A 22515-nucleotide genomic window follows, 5' to 3' on the forward strand; every position below is an offset into this window, starting at 1 on the left:
TTTGGGGCTATTACCTTTCAACATAAAGTAGACACTCCTCTTGCTTAATTAATACTTTTAGAAGTCCTCCCTGGACTGAACCATTCACTCAGAGAGTAGAGGGTTGCTTTTCCTTGACCGTTTTAAAAAGGGGATTGGGAGGCAATTAAATCTTAAATAAATATTATATGACAAGACTTTACATGTGTGCTCACAAATTAACAAAGGATAACAGGTGAGTAATACGTCATTTATTTCTACACCTAAGAAGGTGGTGTTTTACTGTATACCCTCATCCCTGTCACTGGCTGTGAGAACCTCTTTTCCTTTAAAAGCGGAGTCAGAACAACTTATCTTATCATTTCATTCTTTCAATTCCAGCATCTCTTTCAGCAAAGCAACCACTACCAAGATGATGACTGGAGGCTTAAGTGAAGCTAGAAGTCCAACTCCAGAAATCCAGGAATTGGTTGATGAGGTAAGGTAGTGCATTCTATGGAAGGAAGATCTAATTGAAAATAATTGATTCTGGTAACTTCATAGCTTGTTTCTGTCTTTCTCTGTCTCTTTTTCAATTAATGTTAGTTTTTTTTTTTTTCAAAGAATTAATTTTTAGGTTTAATGTTCTCATTTACTAGTTTATCCATTGCAACATTTTCTGTGATAGCAAAGAACTAAATAGATAGTCATTGACTTGGGGAATGGCTAAAAACATGTGAGACATGAATGAGATAAAACACTCATGCCATAAGACATGATTATGAAGAATTTAGAGAAGCATGGGAAGATTTATATGAGATTATGCAAAGTAGGAAGAAACTGAAAAGAAAATATATATAATGTCAACAACAATGTAAATCTGGTAATGACAAAAACATTGAGTTAGAAGTAAGAGAAAGTGGATTCAAATCCTATTCTCTGACTCTTACTACCAGTATGAACTTTAGTAATTTACTTAATTCCATTGGATCTCAGTTTATGTAAATTAGAGTTGGTAGTTCCTGATGTCTTTTCAGCTCTAGATTGATTGATTCTATGAGGCAAAAAAAAAAGGACCATACAAAACCCTGAATACTGAGTGATTATAATGACTAAATTTGGCCCCATAGAAAAGATATGAGGGGGGCAGCTAGGTGTTGCAGTGGATAGAGCACCAGCCTTGAATTCAGGAGGACCCGAGTTCAAATGTGATCTCAGACACTTAACACTTCCTAGCTGTGTGGCCCTGGGCAAGTCACTTAACTCCAGCCTCAGAGAAAAAAAAAAAGAGAAAAGAAAAGATATGAGAAGGCACTTTCCTTTCTTTGCAGAGGTGAGAGACTATGAATTTGGAATGTTTCCTATGTCTCAGCTTCTTAAACTGTGGTTTGGGACCCTATATTGTATCTCATAACTGAATGTGGGGGTTACAAAATTATGATTTATCATCAGTAAATGTATACCTATTTTACATACCTATATACTTGAGACCACATAAAAATTTCTCAGACAAAAAGGGGTCATAAGCAGAAAAAGTTAAAGAAATCCTGCTCTAGACAGGTTATGGTTAGTTGTCCCTCCGCCTCTCCCTTCCTCTGTCCCCCCCCCTTTCCCTTTCCTTCTCTCTTTCCCTCCCCAAAAAAGTTTTGTTACACAGAATGGCTTACTGGGGAGAATAGAAAGGAAGGATAGATCTGGAAATAAAGGTTCTGCAAAGATAAAAGACATCAATTAAAAATAAAAATGTGTTTTCCTCTGGGTACTGAAGATAACATATTCAGAATGTTTTTCATAAGCAGAAATTTTAGAAAATATGGGAAATTCCACTGTAAATAGAAAATGAATTTTTATAAAGTTTCCTGTATCATATGAAATCAGAAGAAATAGATAAATTAGTTTAGTTAAAGGACAAGAAGCTAACTGAAACTGAGAACTTGTTCTTTTTTTAACTCTTTATCAATCCTTTTTGTTGTCAATTAATTTAAAGCATTTATAAGATCTAGGTGTACTTATAACACTAAACAATTATTGATTTATGAGACTAAAAATATACTGTCAAAGAAGAAAAATGAAAATAACAGTTTTATGATGGGGAAGACATAAATACCATAAAATGGAATAAGTTATTGCTTCTGCTCATATCTTTTAAATTATATAATGTTTAATATTGTGGAGCCAGCATCTAGTCCCAGTTCTGTTGTTTAAGCTGTAAAATGGAGAGGTTAGAATAGGGATCCCTAAAGGTCCTTCCAATGCTAACATTCTTTGGGTCTATCATCCTTAACTAAGTTTCTGAGGACACTTTCCTAATTGTATTGGGTGGAATTAATCTATAACTGGAGTGTAGGATCAATTAACAATTTGATGAATATTACTTCAAAACCACTAGAATAACCTTGTTTGTCTGTTTTGTTTGTTTTTAAAGCCATATTGCAAAAGCAACCCTAATGGTCTCTGACTAATAAGTCAACATACAGACAATTTCCAAGCAATAAAACAAATTCTGGTGATGATAATTCTACTCTTTCTGACCAAAATGATAAACTATTTGTGTTTCTGTTTTAGTTATCACCTACAGATAAAAGTTTAGCATAGCTGAAGGCAGAAGGAAAGAATATACAAAGAGAGTGTTTTCATTTCATTGCTTGTGGCTAAATAAACAAGCAGAGGGTATAGTTATTCTATGTGTAAAGTCTATATATTAATTTTCTCTGCCTGTGACCACAAAGCAATGGCACTTAAGTGCTCCGGGTCTCAAGTTTCCTCATTTTTAAAATGAGATGGTCGAACTACATGACTCTTAACATCCTTTCTTCTTTCTAATGTTGAGTTTTGACTGAAAGGGTGTGAGGAAATACCTATCCCAATAATTTGTGTGAAGTGGGCTTGTGGCTTCCAGGTGAGCATAGAAATGCCTTTGGTGTTCCTGTAACAGGAATATATATGTGGTATAAGAGAAAGAAGCATTAAACTGAGTGTCAGATGATATGGGTTCTAGACTCACGTTGGCCCTCTAGTATTTTTTAGCTCAGTTGATCCTTACTTTTCTCATATGTCCACATGGGATATCTAGATACATCTCCTGAACTGGCATAAATACATAGGATCTGAGGCCTGGCCTGCTTCTGGGGAGAACCAAGAGCTGTACCTACAGACAAATTTGGGGAAAGAGCTAAATAGCCCTGAACACCACCATGTTGATCTCCCCAGGAGAGCTACTGGCCTAGAATTATTTCTATCTGCCTGTGTCTGTTAAATATCTGTGGTTTACAGACAAGAATATGGGTTTAGGAGAGTCACTTCCCTGGTCACTCTTAAGGGCAAAGGTATCCCTTAGCTTACACTCACCAACTTAGTGGCTGTTCCAACAAATCCTGTTATACAAAAGACTATCACAATAAAGCTATTTATCTAAGCAAGACAGCAAATGAACATTTGAAAAGTTTGATAGATCAGCATATACTTAAAATATACATATGAATGAATTTTATCTGAGAGTGAAGATATTTCAGCTCAAACCTAGAAAGAGAGAGAATGTTTTCATCGGGGGAAGGCCTCTTGCCACTAGGAAGCCATGCTAAGACATCAGGGACAAGTGGAGGAGATGGCTTTCCTTATGTGTCCATAGCTTCCAAAGTAGCTTCACACAGCCTTCTTTCCACCAATGAAGAGTCATCTTCCTCTGCATAATATACACACACACACACACACACACATATATATATTTCCCCAAGGTTGAATGGAAACTCAATTACAGGAAAATGAGAATGATAATACATATAGCAACATACCTCAGGGAGTCAAATGAGATAATGCCTGAAAAGTTTTTTTTTTTTGTTTTTTTTGGATTTTTTTGGTGACCATAAATGATGGTTCAAATGTAAGTCATCATTATTGTCATTACAATTTACTGAGGACAATGAATGAAATCTTCCAGGCAGAATGCAACAAAACAATTTGCATGGAGACCTTGTATACAGATTATGTGTGTGCTTCAATATATGAACCAGTTCCATGCTGGAAGGATGGTTGTGGAGAATGAATAGATATAATGGGTAGAATTCTGAATTTAGAAATAAGACTTATGTTTGAATCTTACCTCTGATACTTAGTAGTTTGTAAACTTTACAAGTAGCTTCCCTTTCCCAAGTATAACTTTATTTACATAATAGGGAAAATAACCTGTGCTTGGTCCCATGCTATTTAATATTTTTATCATTGACCAGGATAAAAACACAGGGGACATGCTCATTAAATATTCAGATGTCCCAAATCTGGGAAAGATAATTATATTACAATACACATATGGCAAAGTCAAGATATAAAAAAGATCTCGACAGACAAAATCACTGGGCTCAGTTCAACATGTAAAATCATTTTTGTATTTGTATCATCAGCACCTAGCACACACTAAGAACTTACAAAATAGTTGTTTATTAGTTTGAAGTGCAACAATCTCATAGGTACAGGTTGTAAGGATTCTGTCCTCCAGGAGCATAAATTCTGAATGAAGCAGAAAAAGATAATAGGAAATGTGATGAGGCAATGAAGGAAAAGAAACTGCTGTCACATGCTACCTTCTCAATTGTTAGAACTCTGGCTGTCTTTGAGATGCACCTATAAAAAAAGTAGCCTTCAGCTTCCAGGAGTTTTCATTTACTAAGTTTCCACAGTGACTTACTCTTATCTCCTGACTGCTCATCTACTGTGAATCCAAATACACATGGAAAGTTTATTATAATGAAAAGAAGGAAGACCAAAAAGAAGTACAGACAAGCCATATAGCTTTGAAAGTTCTATACTGAATTTATTGCATATTTTAAGGAGAAATCAAGCTGTACGTAGTAGAAACTCCTGTTCTACTATACACATAAAGAAGGAAGTTAGGGGTTCAGTATATAATATGCCAGACATGGAGTTGGGAAGATCTAAATCCAAATTTAACTTCAGATGCTTACTGGTTGTGTGACTCTGGGCAAGTCACCCAACCTAATTTGTCTCAGTTTCTTCATTATATGGAATAGGAAATAGCAAACTAGTCTTTGCAAGAAAAAAACCAAAACAAAAAAAACAAAAACAAAACCTCCAAACAGGATCATGAAGAATAGGACACTACTGGACCAACTACACACACACACACACACACACACACACACACACACACACACACACACATATATATATATATATATATATGTATATACACAAAACTATATAGATATACACACATATATATATAAAATTTCATTTGATCCTTATGATATATATAAAATTTCATTTGATCCTTATGATATATATAAAATTTCATATGATCCCTTTTTAAAAAGGTACTATTTTCCTTTACAGAGGCAGAAACAGGAACTTGATTGACTAATTCAGGTTCACAGAGCTAATAAGAGTGTGAGGCAGCATTTGAAGTCAGTTCTTCCTGAATTCAAGTCCTGAGCACTGTCTACTGAGCCAGGTTATTTTTCAAGGTCTTTGATAGAGGCTGTTGAAGGTATTTCTCAATATTTTGAGTTTGAAATTATGATGAAATTCAAGCAGAAACGTCCCTAGATGCCACTGTCAGAAATTAATTCCTGGCCTGGAGGGCCTTGAGTCCAGTTCACTGTAACAAATCTTTTGTTACATTTGGAATGGATTTGAATATTTTTAATATCCACACAGTAACAGCTTAAGCAATTGTAGATTCACAACATAAGAGCTCCTCAGTATTTAGTAAATGCTTCCCATAGACAAAATGCTATATTAAATATTGAGAAAGATGAAAAAGTGAATAGCACATAGTACTTGCTCTCACAGAAAGTAAAAAGACAATTTTAGTTGGGAAATTAACCTGAAAACATTTTTAAACCCTAACTCTATATTTAAGCAGATGAAGTACTTGCCCAGGGGTCTCTATGATAGCTCCTAAATTTGTCTTCATGGCTATTTGGAACAGAGTTAAATTATGAGACATTGAAAGACCTTGCATGTTTTAATTCTTCAATATGACTTTTAAGCAAAAAAGATCTTTACTTGAGTTAGTTAACAGTTGCCAACACAATATGCCAATATGATGGAAGATGTCCAATTAGAAAGGGGATTCCCTAAAGATGGCAAAGTCCTCCTCGTGATGTGGACACAATAACATTACTAAAACATCATAAGCATGGTGTCCACGTGACATCAAAGCAGGGAAAATGAAAAACCTGATTAACCAGTTGGTTTTCATTTATAGATACAGTGAACAGCCTCTACAGTCAGAGGCTCTGGGTTCAAACCTGCCTCTCACTTTTACTGCCTGTGTAATACTGGGCAAATCATTTCTCTCTGGACTTTCAGTTTTTTCATCCCTAAAATAAAGCAGTTGGGAGAAGATGTCTTGAGAGTTCCCTTTCATCTCTAGATCCATGAACCTATATTCTATGACCTACTCTGTGCTAAGTTTTCAGAAAGATATAAAGATTTACAAAAGGAACTAACTGCCTTCATGGAGCTTCCAATCTGATAAATTAGACTACATAGTTGCATTGGATGGTTTTCTTTCTACAATTCCCTTTGATCTATTTTGACTGAATTTTCCCCCAGAATTGATGGTAGCTTGATGCTTTTTTGTTATTCTTTACTCAATTGGCTGAATCAGCTAATTAGCATTATATGGATGGCATGGTGGTTCTCAATGGCTATGATAGTAGAGGACTGATTCAGGCAAATTCAACCCAGCTAGAAAGGGGGCAGCTATATGGCATAGTTGATAGAGTTCTGGGCCTGGAATCAGAGAGACTTCTCTTCATGAGATCAAATCTGGTTTGACTAGCTGTGTGAGTCTGGGCAAGTCATTTAAACTTGTTTGCCTCAGTTCCCTCATCTGTACAGTGAGCTGGAAAAGGAAATAGCAAACCATCCCAGAGTCTCTACCTAAGAAAATTTCAAATGGTATCAAAAGAACTGGACATGATTGAAATGACTGAATAAAAAAAGGAAAGGTTTTGAATAGCAGTCTAACACCAGAATATATCTGCTGTCCTAGGACCAGATGATCAAAGTACAGAGAAACTTATCATTAACAATGTCAACAGGTGTTAATTTTTTTAGCCATAGCAAACATCAAAATAGAAATGCATTGGTTCTTTTGGATTTTTTTTTTCTTTTTGCTGAGGCAATTGAGGTTAAGTGACTTGCTCAGGGTCACACAGCTGGGAAGTATTAAGTGTCTGTGATCACATTTGAACTCAGGTCCCCTGACTTCAGAGCTGGTACTCTATCCACTGCACCACCTAGCTGCTCCAGTTCTTTTGGATTTTTTCTTGTTAATTACTTTATTTTTTAATCTTTTAATTTTTAAAAATATATGGAAATATATTTTTCAGCATTCATCCTTACAAAATCTTGTTCCAGATTTTTCTCCCTTCGTCTCCTCTTCCCCCAAATAGCAACTCATCTAATACAGGTTAAACATGAGATTCTTAATAGAAATGCATTGTGAAAGATACTTCAGAAACTATGTACAAGTCAACCCACTTTTGTCAGTTGTTTCCAATAAATGACAGTTTTTGTTTTTGTTCAGTTGTGTCCAAAATCTTTAAGACCCCACAGATCTCAGCAAACCAGAGACTTCTGTCCTCCACTATCTCTTGAAGTCTGTCCAGCTTCATGTGCATTATTTCCATGACACTATTTATCCCATCCTCTGCCTTTCCTTTCTGCTTTTACTTTCAATCTCTCAACATCAGGATTTTTCTTAAGAGTCCTGTTTTCTCATTATGTGGCCAGAGTATTTAAGCCTCAGTATTTGACCTTCCAGTGACTGTAGATATACTGTTTAAAATAAATAATAAGGGTTCCTGTTTTATTAACAATAACACTCACTGAATATAAATTTCCAAAAAAGGTTGCCACCAGACAAGATCCTGGGAAACTGTGAATTAACTAAAGATTATGAAATAATTTAGAAATACAGAGTTGCTAAGTGAAGTAACACTCTGGTTTCAACACTAATGGCAATTATTTCTGGTAGCCTGTCATTCTCTCATTATCATCTATAAATTTTTTATTATCTATAGGTGTCATATCATTATTTTTTTATGAAGTCAAGCCTATGAAGTCAGTGCTGTGAAGCACTGAATGAAGTAGATAGTAGGTAGTTGTTAGATAATTATGTCTAAGACAAAGAGCCAATATGAATCAATATCAGCTAGATAATCTCTTCATTTTCTTTAATATCATAGTTCTGAGAGAGAAATCATTCAACAAATTCCAAGTACTTAACTTGACGCCTTAGGAGATCTGGGTTCAGATCCTATCTCTGACACTTAGTACCTGTGACTTTAGTCATGTCCTTTAACCCCCTTGTGCTTTAGTTTTCTCATTTATAAAATGAAGGGGTTGGAATAGCTGGCCTCTCTCTGAGATTTCTTCTAGCTCTTAATCTATGAGCTTACCAATGATGAGTTGTGTATGCATTTCAACATCATGCAAATAGTTGGCACATTCCAAGCAAGGGCTCATTCTAGACTTCCTTATCCCTAGATAACTGCTCCACCCTTAAGGTCTCTAAGAAGGCCCTTCCCCTTTTGGATCTCAACTTCTTTACCTGTCATCTCATCCACTCCCTCATACCTGTTGAACCTGTTTTTTATCCACTTTGGAACCTCCAAGCACTCAACCTCTCCCACTTCATTAATTCACTATAGACTAGCTTTGGCTCCCTACACACTCCAGATTTTAGAGTTAGTCCTTTTTAATGTCGCCTTCACTATCCTAAGCTGTCATGATCTTTTGCCATTCTAGTCCTCAATTCAGGATTTATTTTGATGTTCTCCTTCTCTTTGAACTCTATATATCATTAGACATAATCATCCCCTCTTTAAAAAAAAAAAAAAAGATATATTTTTTCATCACCTTTACTTTCTTTCTTCATGTAATGAAATATTCATTGTAACAAAGAATAAAAAAGAAAAAGAAAAAAATTCAGAAAGTCTAATCAACACATTCATCTCCTCCAACAGGATTTTTACCATTCTACACCTATAAGTCCCCACTAGAAAAAGAAAAAAAAAAAAAAAGGCTAGTGGGATCATCTCCTCTCTTCACTTGGATTCTGTATCATATGGTTCTCCTACCTTTGTAAACTGTCCTTCTTTTGTTTCTTCTTCCTCTGGCTTCCATTCCTTAATTTTCATTCTTCCCAAAACTCAGACTTCAGCCTTCATTTCTATTCTCTTAGATCAAATTATTCTCTGTTTCCTTATTTTCTATTGAATTAAGTCCAAATTTCTTTACCTGTCTTTAAGGTCCTTCATAACTAGGTAGCTCTCTGTCTACAACAGCAACAACAACAAAAAATATTAATCATTTGCTGCCTATAGACCACTATGCTAAATAGTGAGGGAGAAACCACTTGAGAGGAGTCGCTGCCCTCTCAGAGAATAAGCACATTGAAGTGGAAAGAACAAGTAGAATTTATTATGGGAGCAACCTGCTAGTGGCTAATGGGTGTTATGGGAGCCACCTGTTAGTGACTGCTGGGGATCTAACTCTGACCAAGAGAATCAATCCCTTCATGTAAGAAGATGAAAATGATACAAGGAGACTAAGAGGCAGTTGCTTTCTCTGGTCTCTTTCCTCTTCCCTCTTGCCTCCAATTTATTTCATTCCCAATTCACAAGCAACATCTGCTTTCTATATAGAAATGTTCTTATTTGGTGTTCATTAAGTTCAGAATAAAAAGGATAAAGGGGGGGGGGGAAGTAAGGGGGAGAGAAAAGGGAAAGAATGGCCTTTCTCAGAGTAATTGGATATCTAGTCATCAGACTCTTTTCCAGTTTGGGGAGTTAGTTACACCCTTGCCTTGAGCCCTAGATTATTTCTCCTCCCTTTCCCTGCCCCAGATTTGCCTACTATCTCCTCCCTAGAAACACCTGAAAGAGAGCAGCAAGCATTCATTCTGAAGCTATTTCAGAATTAGTGGGATGGATGCTCAGAGACTGTTCCAGAATCATTCAAACAGTAATATTCCCCTCCCATCTGTTTAGAGTCTAAAATATTGTTTGCTGTGCCTGCTTTCATTTTCTTTATCAATAAAACCCTAAATGGGGTCACAGAGAATGAGATACAACTGAAATGACTCAACAACATTTTAAAGAACCTTTAGATGTGTACTGCTTGGACCTATAAGTTGCAAATAAGTCAGTTACCTATTAGAGCTGTTCAGAAGCAGAATGGACTGACATGTGGAGTTGGTTGCTGTCAAGTATGCTATAATGAGGTTTCTTTTCAGGTATGGATTGGACTAGATGGCCACTGAGATCCACTCCATTTCTAAAATTCCTGTTTCTCTACAACTTTGTGAGGTCTTCAGAGGATCATAGGATCATAGAGTAGATAGACTAGGTGTAATCTGCCTTTCTGTGTGTCAGGGATCCCTTTGGCAGTTTGGCAAAGCTTATGGACCCCTCCTCTGAACAAAGCTTTTAAATGCATAACAAAAAAAATAATTCTATTTAAGATTACAAAGGAAACCAAAGTTTAATGAAAATAGAGATGGAATTTTTTTTTCATATCTAAGTTTATGGACCCCTGAAATCTATCCATGGGTTGCTTAGAGGTCTGTGTATCCCTAAACTTAGATCCCTTAGAAGTTGTCTAGCCAATCCTTCATTTAACAGATGACTTGTCAAGATGAAATCAAAAGAGATGACTTGTCCCATGACATACAGGTAGCAAATGTTTGAGGTGGAAGTTAAAATGGAGTCCCCTGCCACCAAAGGCAGAGCTCATTCCCCTATATCCCACTACCTGTCAGTGCCTCAGGTATTGTCACTCCCATTGAGAGGTAAGGACAAGGCACTTACATATAGTTAGTTCCATTCATATTTCCTTGAAAACCAGGGATGCCTATTACTTCTACGCACTTTTAAGACTTTCCATAATAATTCGGTATAAATCATGGAAGTTCTATTCCAATGCTTTATCATAGTGTGAAGTTGATCCTGGCTTCTCCAAAACTATGTCAGTGGAGTGTAAACTTTAGTAGGCCCTACCTAGCCAGAAAGATCTGGTGACAAATGGCCTGTTGATCAAGAACCAGCCTAGATTAGTTATAAAAAGACAATTATCAGAAAAATGATGGACTCTAAATAAGTGTATATATTAGCCACAGCCATTTAGGAAGACCATCTATGGAGTATTTGTAATCTATGTAAGTAGAAGATATACCCACACTGATAAAATTATGCAGACTTAAAGCCTAGTCTTATAACTTTCTCTGTGTTATAATAAACCTCCAACTTTCTGCAGGAAATTAGTGACAGTAATTACTACTGGAAAATCCAAGAGAGTGTGCTTGTATAAAATACCACAGATTAGGTAAGATGTTAGAAGTCAACATGTAACACTGACTGGAAGATTAGAGTAAATAAGGCAACTCTGGGAAGCACAGGGTTCTAAAGATATTAAGTCTGATAATACATTATATAGTATGAGGGAAACTGGGAGACAAATGTTCTGTTGTTTCCCTGATTCTGGCTTACAAAGAAATTATATATATATATATACTTTGTTTAATTTTTTTTAAGGAACAAAAATCTATTTTCTCTCCTTCCCCTACTCATCTCTATTAGAAAATGAAGCAAAACCTTTGTTATGAAAGGTTATGTAGTGTTGACAGAAAATCTTTGTTAGGATTTCACCCCCCAAAAATAGGGTAGACTCAGGAAAAAAACATAGCAAAAGGAGTTTATTATTGCATCAAAGAAATACACATTTGGTGGTCCTGCTCCCCTTTTTCCCAAGCTGCATTTAACCTTTCAAAGACAAACTTTTCTAACAAGAAAAGTTAATTCTGATTGTTTAAAAGATTAAAAGAATGGAATGATCTGGATGCTGAATTTACAATCTGGGTAAGATACTGATTTCTAAGGGAGATCAAAGCATGTGTTCCCCTTAAGATTGATCTGTTTTGTGGGGCAGGTTCTTTACAAGAAGGCTGTCACGTTTACACATGCAGCCCCCTGCTGCTTATATCTCTAAAGAAAATGGACATCATGGGTATATTCAGAGTTATATGTTAGTAATAGAGAAATTCTTCTATAATAGTTAAGCAGAATTAATTCCTACATGGGCCTTTTAAAAATATATGTAGATCTTTATTTGCACTCTGAATCCATCACTTCTTAGTCAGGAGAAAAATTTGCTAAGAAATATGGTCCCTGATTATCTAGTCCTAGGGAAGGCTGGACTGGTAAACAAACAGAGGGTTACTGTAAAGAAGAGGAGAAAGGATTCTTGGAAAAGGATGGTGACAAAGACATAGCTACTGCTGAAAAGAGATAAAGGGAAATTAGATTCCAGAGAAAAGTGGGACTGACTGCAAAATGCAAAACAATAATTTTAAAGTTTCATGGCTGCCTTAGGGGGTCCCATACTGTAGTAGGAGTCTGTGGATAGGGAGGATGGGCATGGAACAGAGATGGTATAGCTTCAGTTGCAGCTACCATAGTTCAGTCAAAAATTGTGACTGACTCCTAATTAGTGTAGTGTAAGGGAAGTAGTTTCCTTTCCTACTTGGCTTGATATTATGACCAAGGTAATTTCCTTCCCAAAATGCAATCACAAAGTCTAAAATAGTTTCCTTATGATCCCACAGCAATTTATGCGTAAGTCTCTTAATCAGCTTAAAAGGATTTATATAGCATGTGGTCCCTGGATAAAAGCAACAGACTACAGAGGAAATATTGGTGATGAGCTGAAAAACTCAGTTTACAAAGTCCCTTGGAATTGTATATTTTTAAAAAGCAATTCAAGAAAGAAAGAAACAAGGAATTATTAAGCACCCTCTATGTGCCAGCCACTATGCTAAGTGCTTTGCAAATATGATCTTATTAAATTAACAACCCTGGAGGAAAAGCCCTATTATTATCCCAATTTTGTAACACATTTTATAATTTTCTGAAGTCTTATTTGAACTCAGGTCTTCTTGACTCCAGACCCAGTTACTCTATCCATGCATCAGTTTATTAAGCAGTGCAGAATTTCTGGTTCAGGAAATAACCTACAAGGGAAAGGTCTCCTCCCTACCTTCATCTCTAACATAGTGGGCCAGGTCAAAGGAATCCAAGGAACAGCAGCCAGTCAACTTCCAAAGACTGGAGGTCAGAGCAAGAAATGGAGAAATAATGATTTCAAGAAGAAAGCAGTTTTAAAGAATGTAAACCCCCCTCCCCCCAGAAGAGAAGAGCACTACTTATGGACTCTTTAAAGCAGCAGACGATGAGACATCAGCCCACCCAGCAGAGACAGTGCATCTAAGGAGAGGGAGTTCTGTGGAGATTCTAGGTAGAGAAAGGATTTCCAGGGCATGGAGTATCAGGAGTTGTGAGTTACCCTTGTCCACAGGGTACCAAAGTGCACTCAGGATACACATGTGGAAAAGGGTAACTTACCTGCTTAAAAAACAATCAGTTGTTTTAGCAGGGCCTTTTAAACTTTTTCCACTCTTAATCCCTTTTGGCCCAGGAAATTTTTATGTGGCCCCAGGTATATATAGGTATATAAAATGAGTATGTAAATCATTTACTGGTAATAAATCATAATTTTGCTATTCCTATAGTTTAAGAAGCTGGGGTCTGTAGAATAAATATAAACGCTTTAGCCTAAAGCCAAGATTCTTAGCAATCTGATTCCAACTTTTTCCCCCTCTCCTGCATGAACCCTAAATGCCTTCCCTCTGAGAATATTTCCAATTTGTCTCTGTCTCTATCTTATTTGTTCCTAGTTTACATGTTGCCTCCCCATTACATTAGGAGTTCTTTAAGAGAATAAGGAAGCTAAGGCCCCACACAGAAATGAAGTAACTTTTTCAGGGTCACATGGGTAGTAACAGAATTCATATTTGAATACAGGTCCACTGGATACAAATCTAGCAGTCTGTCCATTGTATCATAATGTCCCTCAACTCATTAGATATGTCATATATTGGGAGTTGTTTTTCTGTAATTGGTAGTACTATGTATAAATTAGCCATTAAAGTATCTTTCAATCAAGATTGTGAGATTCTTTATTATTCAGCATCTGAAGGTCAATGACTATCAATCAATCATTTATTCATCATTTAGAGGAAATAATTGCAGTTGTTATTGATTCCTTCTTTTTGAAATTATTTTTATGTTTTTGCCATTTACTAATTTGAGTAATTATTGTATTCCTCTTCATAGAATATAAACCCCTTGAGGATAGGACAGATTTTTGTGGTTGTTCTTTGCTTGTTTGTTTTTATCCTTGGAACCTAGCACAGTACCTTAAACACAGTAAGCAAAAACACAGTTTTTAAAAAAAATTGTTTAATTGTTTAAATATTATTTAATGAATTGGGGGGAAAGAAGAGGGTGTTTAAAGTTTCCATGGTCAGCATTGCATTGACCACTGAGTAGACCAAATCTGATACTATTTTCAGATAACCACTAAATATTTATCCTCCTCTCTTTTCTTAAGGTAAAGCCAACATTTGAAGCAAAGAACAATGAAAAATATGAAGAATTTAAAGCTGTAAGTTACAAAAGCCAAGTCGTTGCTGGAATAATATATTATGTAAAAGTAAGTTTTCAACCAGTCATTTAACTCTAACATACTCTATTCAGTTTTTGGTTTTTTTCTATTTGGATGTATATAAAAATTGTTGGCATAGTTTATCCCCTTCCTATTTGAGTAATTGGAGAAAATAAAGTGCCTGCCCCTAAGGAAATAAATGATAGCATGATAACTGAAAGCAAAGAAGGCAGAAAGAAGGAAGGGACTTTGGGAAGAGATTCATGTCAACCTGGGAAGATGAGAAGGACTAACTTGGTAGGTTTTATTCTTATATTAAACCTGAAAGATGGCAACCAAAGAATGGATGATAAATTAAGAGGAAAGAAAAAGAAAATAATAAAGGCTCTCACTGATGGGATTCTAGTGGCAGTCAGAGTTGTAGAAATCCCCTTTTGGTTGAGGCAGGTCCTTCCTGAAAGAATTCACGAACCCGAAGAGTTTTAGGTGGCAAAAATGGACATTTATTGTTGGAGAAGTCAACTTTGCTAGAAAAACTGACTTCTTCAGTGGCAAAGTCCTATTAGGGAAATGGAGGCTGGCACTGAAAATAGAATATCTTCTCAGCAGACAGGAGTGCTGGCAGGCAGCTATGCCCTACTCCAGACTTCTGCAAAGAAATAAGTAAACAGAAACTTATTTTATGAGCAGATCTTGGTGGGTGCTGGGGGCAGTTTGAACTGATCAGACCAGGGCCTCACAATTGAAAGCACAAGATGTACAAAGGCTACAATTTTCAAAAAGGTTTCAGTAAATATAAAAAAAGGGCAATCCATATTTTTGCATGACATATGAGCTTTTTCTACACATTTCAGAACATAAAATCCTTAAAAATAAATAAAACTCAGGGACAGAGGCACAACTCAAATTCAAAATAGTTGACTCTGTTATTAAAAGTTAGTTGTTTAGGTATTCAAAAATTCAAATGTTTTTAACAACTGGAGTCAGCTGTAGTATAATGAAAACAGCCCTGGATTTGGGATCAAATTCTAGCTCAGCTGCTAATTACCATGTGACCTTGGACAAAGGAAGGAAAGGAAATGGAAGAGGAGGAAGGGGATAAGAACAAGTATTTATTGAGGACCTATTATGTGTCAGGCTCTTTATAAATGTTATTTTATTTGATCCTCACAACAACCGGATGAAGTAGATGTTATTATAATCCCCATCCTGGAGGACTGAGGAAATTGATGGAGTAAACTGAAGAGGATTAGAAATGTCTAAAAGTCTTGTTAACTCCAGACCCATTATTTTACCCACTGTGTCCCTTCCCTGCCTCTCAAGTAGCTTCTGGACAAGTGACTATCCTCACTGAGCCTTAGTTTCTTCAACTACAAAATGAACAGATTGGAATTAAGCCCCTTTCACCTTTAAATCTATGGTCTTAAGAACTAATAGTAGCATATAAGTGCCTATTTGAATATTATTATTCACTGAACCTTTGAGGGTTCTCAGGCAACTTCCTGATATATATTTCTCCAAAGCATGAATAAACTCATTCATTAGTTAGAATAAAAATATAAAATTCACATAAGAGATCATCTAGTCAAAACTCCTATCTAAAACAGAAATGCCCATATAAAGACTCTGAAAGATGAGAGGTGCTGGGTTGGAATCCATGTGACTAATTCTCCACTTCTCTTTATTTGCAGGTACATCTTGGGAAGGATGAATATGCACATTTGAAAATATTCAGACCTCTCCCTCAAACAAAAGATCCAGTAGAGCTGATGGATTACCAGATGGGAAAAACCAAGGATGATGAAGTGACTTACTTTTAGAGGCATAGTCTATACATTTGTTTAGTTTCATGAACATCCTGTATCAATATGAACAATTGAAACAAAATATGGATTTTTTTAAGAGTAGATTTTGACTTAGTTGATATATTGATTAGTTTAAGTGAATGTTTCTTTTTTTCCTTTCTTTTTTCATTCTTTGTTATAAGGGATAACTCATTGAATAGAGGAAGGGAAAAGGAAATATTAAGTAAAGTGACATAAAGTAAAAAGATATTAATTAAAGATCTTTAATCAAATCTGAAATTATTTGCTTTAAATCATTTCACATTTCATCTCATCCCATACTGGTTTTCCAATAGTCAAAGAGCATTAGGTTACACTATAGAACTACCAAGCAAATTTGTGTAGCACCCTCTATGGGCTCTTTCCCCAACTTATACTTGTAGTTATGGGTAGGGTTCCCAAAAGAAAGGGCTTCTTCACTTAAGCATGTACCCATCTAACCAAAGACAGAGCTGGAAATGTCTTACTTTAATGCCCTGTAGTTCTAGGTCTAAGAGAAAATGGAAAAGATAGTAATTTAAAATTTTCCTTCTGTCTTCTTTTCATGAAAAGAAGTTTTGAACACTTAAAATATTCTTTATAACACTACTACCTCCACAATGTTCTCTCTGTGGCCATGCATTTTCAAATGATCCTTTAGTTTTCTGGATTTTCTCTGAACTGTCTCTGGGGGTTCATAGCTTCTTTTCTTAGCTCCTTTTCTTCTGCAGTTCCCTATGGATTTTTATGAGGGATGGGTTTCCGTGTTTTATTCTCCTTGATATATCAGGTCTACAAAGATTATGAGTTCTCTCCTATATTCTCTACTAAATTGCTTCCTTCCTGGCTGCATTAGTCTGAACCAGGGAAAGGTTTATTTGCCTTGGCATGATGTTCAGGAAATCAACTTTTGAAGGATTGCCTGGGAGGAAGGAAGGGTTACCCACTTCAGCTTTAAGGTATCTGTGGGTCTATACCCTCAAAATTATAGCTTATGAGTCTCCACCAGTGCTTTTGCCTTTAATTGTGACTTAGCAGGATTAACTCAAAACAAATTATTCACTAAAATGCCATTTTAAGAATGATAGCTATAAAATATTCCGCCCCCATAAACCAGAAGCATACTTTCCCATAAAACCTCAATCACAGGAATGAGCACACAATTAGAGAATATACAAAGTTAAGTAGACTCATATTTCTATTGCCTCAGGACCTGATCTTTCTCTTCTCTTGATGTCCTCACAATGGACACAATATTTCTCCTGGGCATGTGTTATTCCCTTTCAGAGTCTGCTCCCTGATTGTATGAAGTGGGAAAAAAGCTACACTCCCAGACACCATGCTCAATGAGAAAGGGAGAAAAGAGAGGGGTAAAAAAAAAAAAAAAGAGTTGTTTTCTCTCAAGAACTAAGTGGTTCTCCCATACTTCCTCCAGAGATCAAATTCTTCAGGGACATCTCCTGCATTAACTTTTGCCTGGAGAGTGTCTTTCTTTTTCAAAAACCATCAAGGATATGGGGATCCGTCTGTTTGCCAAAAGTCCCATCAAGCTTGACTCAAGAATTTCTTCATGTCTGATAAAGTGAAAACAAAAAAAGTCATTTTTTTACTCTTTGTTTAAGACCTTATCACCTGTTAGGATTACCAGGTGAGAACTCAGGTTGTCTGGACAGTGACAAGGTGAGATCTCAGATTGCCTGCCCTTGAGGATTAAAGGGTATACCCGTGGTATGTAAAAAGATAGATGACCAAAAGATTTATAATGGGTCAGGATCTAACACCAGGGAATCAATTTCTTTTTATGTCCTTTCATAAGTATTTATTCTCTCGATCATATTGCACCCTTTCTCCACATCTTCCAAATTTATTTTAGTATATCCTCAAACACCTTTAAAATGTCAATAGTAATCACCAAAATAGAAGCATTTTCGAATCTGTTTAAAAAGTTAAAATTATGTGTAGAGATCTGGGTTATCAGAAGTGCAAAAAAATAGTGTGATCTAGGACATCAATTTTCAAACTTTTTGGTTTCAGAATCCCTTTATATTCTTAAAAATTATTGAAGACCTCAAAAAAGATTTTGTTTCTGTGGGTTATATGTATCAATACACTATTACCCCAGAGCTAGCCAACAATCCACTATACTTACTTCTTAGCATGAAGGCATAAAGCTATCTACCAAAACACCTAGTTCATATATATATATATAACACATAGCTTATTATAAATAAACTTTTCAAAAAAAAATGTAAGTAATCAACAACTATATGGGAAAATGCTCCAAATGATATTATTCATAATCATAATAAGTCATACTAATCAATGCTACTCTGAGGTTCCACTTCTTATCCATTAATTTGACAAAGATAACAAAAAGGAAATTAACAGTTATTGGAGGAGCTGTAGAAGGACAAGCCCTGTATACACACTTTTAGAAAAGATGTGAATTGGTCTAAACATTCTGAAAGGCAGAAAATGGAAATGAAGTGTGTGAAGGGAGCAGGGAAAAGTACTCATGTGGGAACATGGAGGTGGTCTGGAGAGCAAAGGTCGGTTGATCTTGCCTTTTTTTTTCAAAATAGAAGTTCCAGGAATGGGAAAAGGGGACCACAAGGGTAGAGGGAAGTTGAAGCATGATGACTTAAGATGAAACAGATCGCTTGGGACTCTCCAATTTAATTCCTAGAACAAGGGTTTCTCTTGCATTTCTGCAAGAATCAACCAGCAGATGGCATCTGCTTCCCCAACTTTCCCACACCCCATTGTGATATCTCCCAGTCAGTTTGAAATCTTTCTGAGAGTCTGGAAAGCTTTCTGAGAATGGTGTCACTCCACTGGTTAACTCCACAAGAATCCTCAGTCTTTTGACAGAGAGAAACCTTTCTCTGTCAGGGCCCTGGCCCCATATTGCTGAAAAGATGCTACAATTTGTGTCTCTGTGCAAGAGAAATATTTCTCTCTTCATCACATTTCTAGGGCAGACTGGAAAAAGGACAATCTCTTCATGAATTCTCTCTTGAACCTAAGTTTCTTCTGATCTCATAATTCAAAGAAATTTGCCTAGATGGGAATACCTTACAACTCCTACTTCATCACCAAACAGGTTTAAACTATTCCTATTTGACAATAACATCATGATTTCAAAGCCAGAGATGTTTTTCTTTCAGGCACCATGTCAGAGTGTCTCCCATCCAAATGATTACTTTCTGTCAGTCCCAAAGCTTAACAAAACATATTCTTTCCAGTTATTTTTCAAACCCTGAGATAGCAGAGAGACATTTATTCATGCTAGCTAGCATACTTTGATATAAGGGGTGGGGAAGCATGGAGCCAACACTCTTCTCTCTACAAATCTTAGCAAACATTTATTATAATAGACATTAATAAATGTTGCTTATTAAGGAAATAGTAAGTGGTAATAAGCATAGTGACAGGTACTATGTTAAGCACTGAGGATACAAATACACATTCCCTCCTTTCCCCCCACTAAAGAACAAGACCAAAAAAAAAAAAAAAAAAAAAAAAGCTAAAAAGATGGGAAGGGAGAAAGGCATCCAGCTTGGGGTCATGGCAGAGAAGTCCCAAGAGCAGCTTGCTGAGAAATGAGGACATGGCTAGCCTTGGCATTCTGAAATGGAGGTTCTAGGCATGATGGCAAAAGGGTTCTTCCAAAGTGTGAATTTCAGGGCTGGCGTGATCCTGTAGGAAGAAGTTTCTGGGGCATTGTAGAGAAATCCCAACAGCAGTCTGTTAAGTGAAATATTGGGGAGAAGTGGAATAGGAGAAGGGGAAATAGTCCTGCTACATTTATTCTACAAAAATGGACCTACACTTATATTTTTAGGGACATCTCTGCAATGTTGGGTGGGATTAGAACACAGGCAACCTGATATTTCCTCTAGTATTGCAGCTTTTTTCTCTATACTGTCAGTATGATTTGGGAGAAAGAACAACAATATAAAGACATTTATCATTTGAAAAAAGTAAGAAGTTTTATCCTCACAAGGACCAACAATGATTCCAGAGGTTTAATGATGAAGCATGCTATCCACCTCCTGAGAGAGGGGTGATAGACTTAGGGAACAGAATGATGCATATTTTAAGACACAGACAAAACAGGAATTTGTTTTGCTTGACTATACGTATTTGTCATAGGTTTTGTTTTTCTTTTTATAATGGGGAGGAATACAAAAGAGAGAAAATAGATTTTAACTCATTGAAAATGTTCCATTTAATTTTTAAAAAGATATGGGACAGGTCATCCTTGTAGGTTTTTCTTATTCTTATTGTTTTTTTCTTTAAAAAAAAACCATATTTCTACATTAGTCATATTATGAAAGAAAAAGAATAAAAGGGGGAAAAAAATAAGGAAAAGGGGCAGCTAAATTGTGCAATGGTTAGAGCACCAGCCCTGAAGTCGAGGACCTAAGTTCAAATCTGACCTCAGACACTTAACACTTCCTAGCTGTGTGACTCTAGGCAAGTTACTTAACCCCAATTGTCTCAGCAACCCCCCCCAAAAAAAAAAACAAGGGAAAAAAAGGTAAAAACAGCATGCTTCAATCTACATTCAGACTGCATAGTTCTTTTTCTGAATTCAGAGTTCCTTTTCCTAGATATGGTCAGCATTTTCCATCCCAAGTCTATTGGAAATGTCTTGGATCATTGCATTGCTGAGAAGAGCTAAGTCTATCATCACTCAATGTTGCTATTACTATGTACAATGTTTTCCTGGTTCTGCTTACTTCAATAAGCATCAGCTCATGCAAATCTTTCCAGTTTTTTCTGAAATCAACCTGTTCATCATTTGCTATGACATTCATATATCATTTGTTCAGCTGTTCCCCAATTGATAGGAATCCTCTCAATTTCTAATTCTTTGATACTACAAAAAGAATTCTATCTACCTATCTATCTATCTATATTACATATATATATATATATATATATATATATACATATATATATATATATATATATATATTTTTGTATAAATAGGTTCTTTTCCCTTTTCCTATGATCTCTTTGGGATACAGGTCTAGCAGTGGTATCACTAGATCAAAGGCTATGCAATTTTATATTCCTTTGGGCAGTTTCAAATTACTTTCCAGAATGGTTGGATCAGTGTGTAACTCCACCAACAATACATTAATGCTCCAATTTTCCCACATTTTCTCCAAGATTGATGTAAGAAGTGGTATCTAAGAGTTATTTTAATTTGCATTTCTCTAATCATCTTGTTGATTTTCAAAGAAACTTTTTCCACAAGAGACACAAGTGTTCGAATATTTATCCCATCAACCCACTTCCTACTTCTCTTTGCCATGGTAAGAGCAATAATTTATCCTACTGAGGGTAGGCTAAATTTTTTAAAGGGTATTGAAATTATCCTTTTAAGATTTGTCTTAAGACTTACTTATGGGACTGATGAATCTTATTTGATGAACTAAATACAAAAATCTAGTGCATGAGGAGTCAACAGCACTTTTTTAAAGACTCTGGTCAGTGGACTAACACAGCCTAAATAAGCAAGGATACTGCACCCAATTAAATGAATGCGGTGCCCTCCTTGAATGTTTCCCTACATTTAAGTTGCTTTCATTAAACTGCTTAGTATCTCATTTTATTTCATTTCTGAGCCTGAATCATCCCACTGGCTCTAGTGTTGGGCACTTCATGACTCAGGGAAGGGCAATACAGAAGCCAGTGATTACCAAATGGCCTCTGTGCTTCTGGCAATGCCAGCCACTTAACCATGAGGTGGTAGCAGGATAGGAGAGTCCATGGTTATTTATCAAGTAGACAAACATGAAATGGGTTCTATTTGTTAGTCTAATCTGCCAAGATGGCTGTTGGAATAGGATTGCACAGTTCCCAAGTACAATTATTCCATCCAAATATAACCTCTTTCATTTTAGAACTGCACAAAAAGTTAGCCAGTAGCCCATGGGCAGTGGGCTTTTCTAGCAAAGTGAAAAATAGTGAGATCAGATCTCGGGCACATTTAGCCTACAAGAGTTTGTGTTATGAAACAGGAAGAGCAAAGGTGAGAAATCCCTAGGGTAGGAACCCAGAAAACCACAGGAAGTCGAAATGGTCGGTTCAGATCAACCAGAAACCATCATAAGATGATACTCAACAAGGGAGATGTATAGGTCTCTTCTATTGGTCCCTGAGGATTCAGGGCTCTGAACTTAAAAAAAAA

At 36.2% G+C, this 22515-nt stretch overlaps 1 protein-coding gene across 1 annotated transcript; it reads left to right on the forward strand.

Annotated features, from left to right (window-relative positions):
* Window positions 1-302: 302 nt before the first annotated feature.
* On the forward strand, window positions 303-16571 carry CSTA (cystatin A). The gene is made up of 3 exons (XM_074301376.1): window positions 303-457; window positions 14434-14535; window positions 16179-16571. The coding sequence occupies exons 1-3, from the start codon at window positions 392-394 to the stop codon at window positions 16305-16307; spliced, it is 297 nt and encodes a 98-aa protein (XP_074157477.1). The 5' UTR covers window positions 303-391; the 3' UTR covers window positions 16308-16571.
* The last annotated feature ends 5944 nt before the right edge of the window (window positions 16572-22515 follow it).

The sequence above is a fragment of the Sminthopsis crassicaudata genome, chromosome 3, assembly GCF_048593235.1.
Source record: "Sminthopsis crassicaudata isolate SCR6 chromosome 3, ASM4859323v1, whole genome shotgun sequence".
Classification (NCBI taxonomy): domain Eukaryota; kingdom Metazoa; phylum Chordata; class Mammalia; order Dasyuromorphia; family Dasyuridae; genus Sminthopsis; species Sminthopsis crassicaudata.

What these genes read in the sequence shown, in the direction of transcription:
- CSTA (XM_074301376.1), top strand. Translation starts at nt 392, where the DNA reads ATGATGACTGGAGGCTTAAGTGAAGCTAGAAGTCCAACTCCAGAAATC. An exon ending in TCCAGGAATTGGTTGATGAG is followed by an intron (nt 458 to 14,433) that starts GTAAGGTAGTGC and finishes TCTTTTCTTAAG; the next exon opens with GTAAAGCCAACATTTGAAGC. An exon ending in GAATAATATATTATGTAAAA is followed by an intron (nt 14,536 to 16,178) that starts GTAAGTTTTCAA and finishes CTTTATTTGCAG; the next exon opens with GTACATCTTGGGAAGGATGA.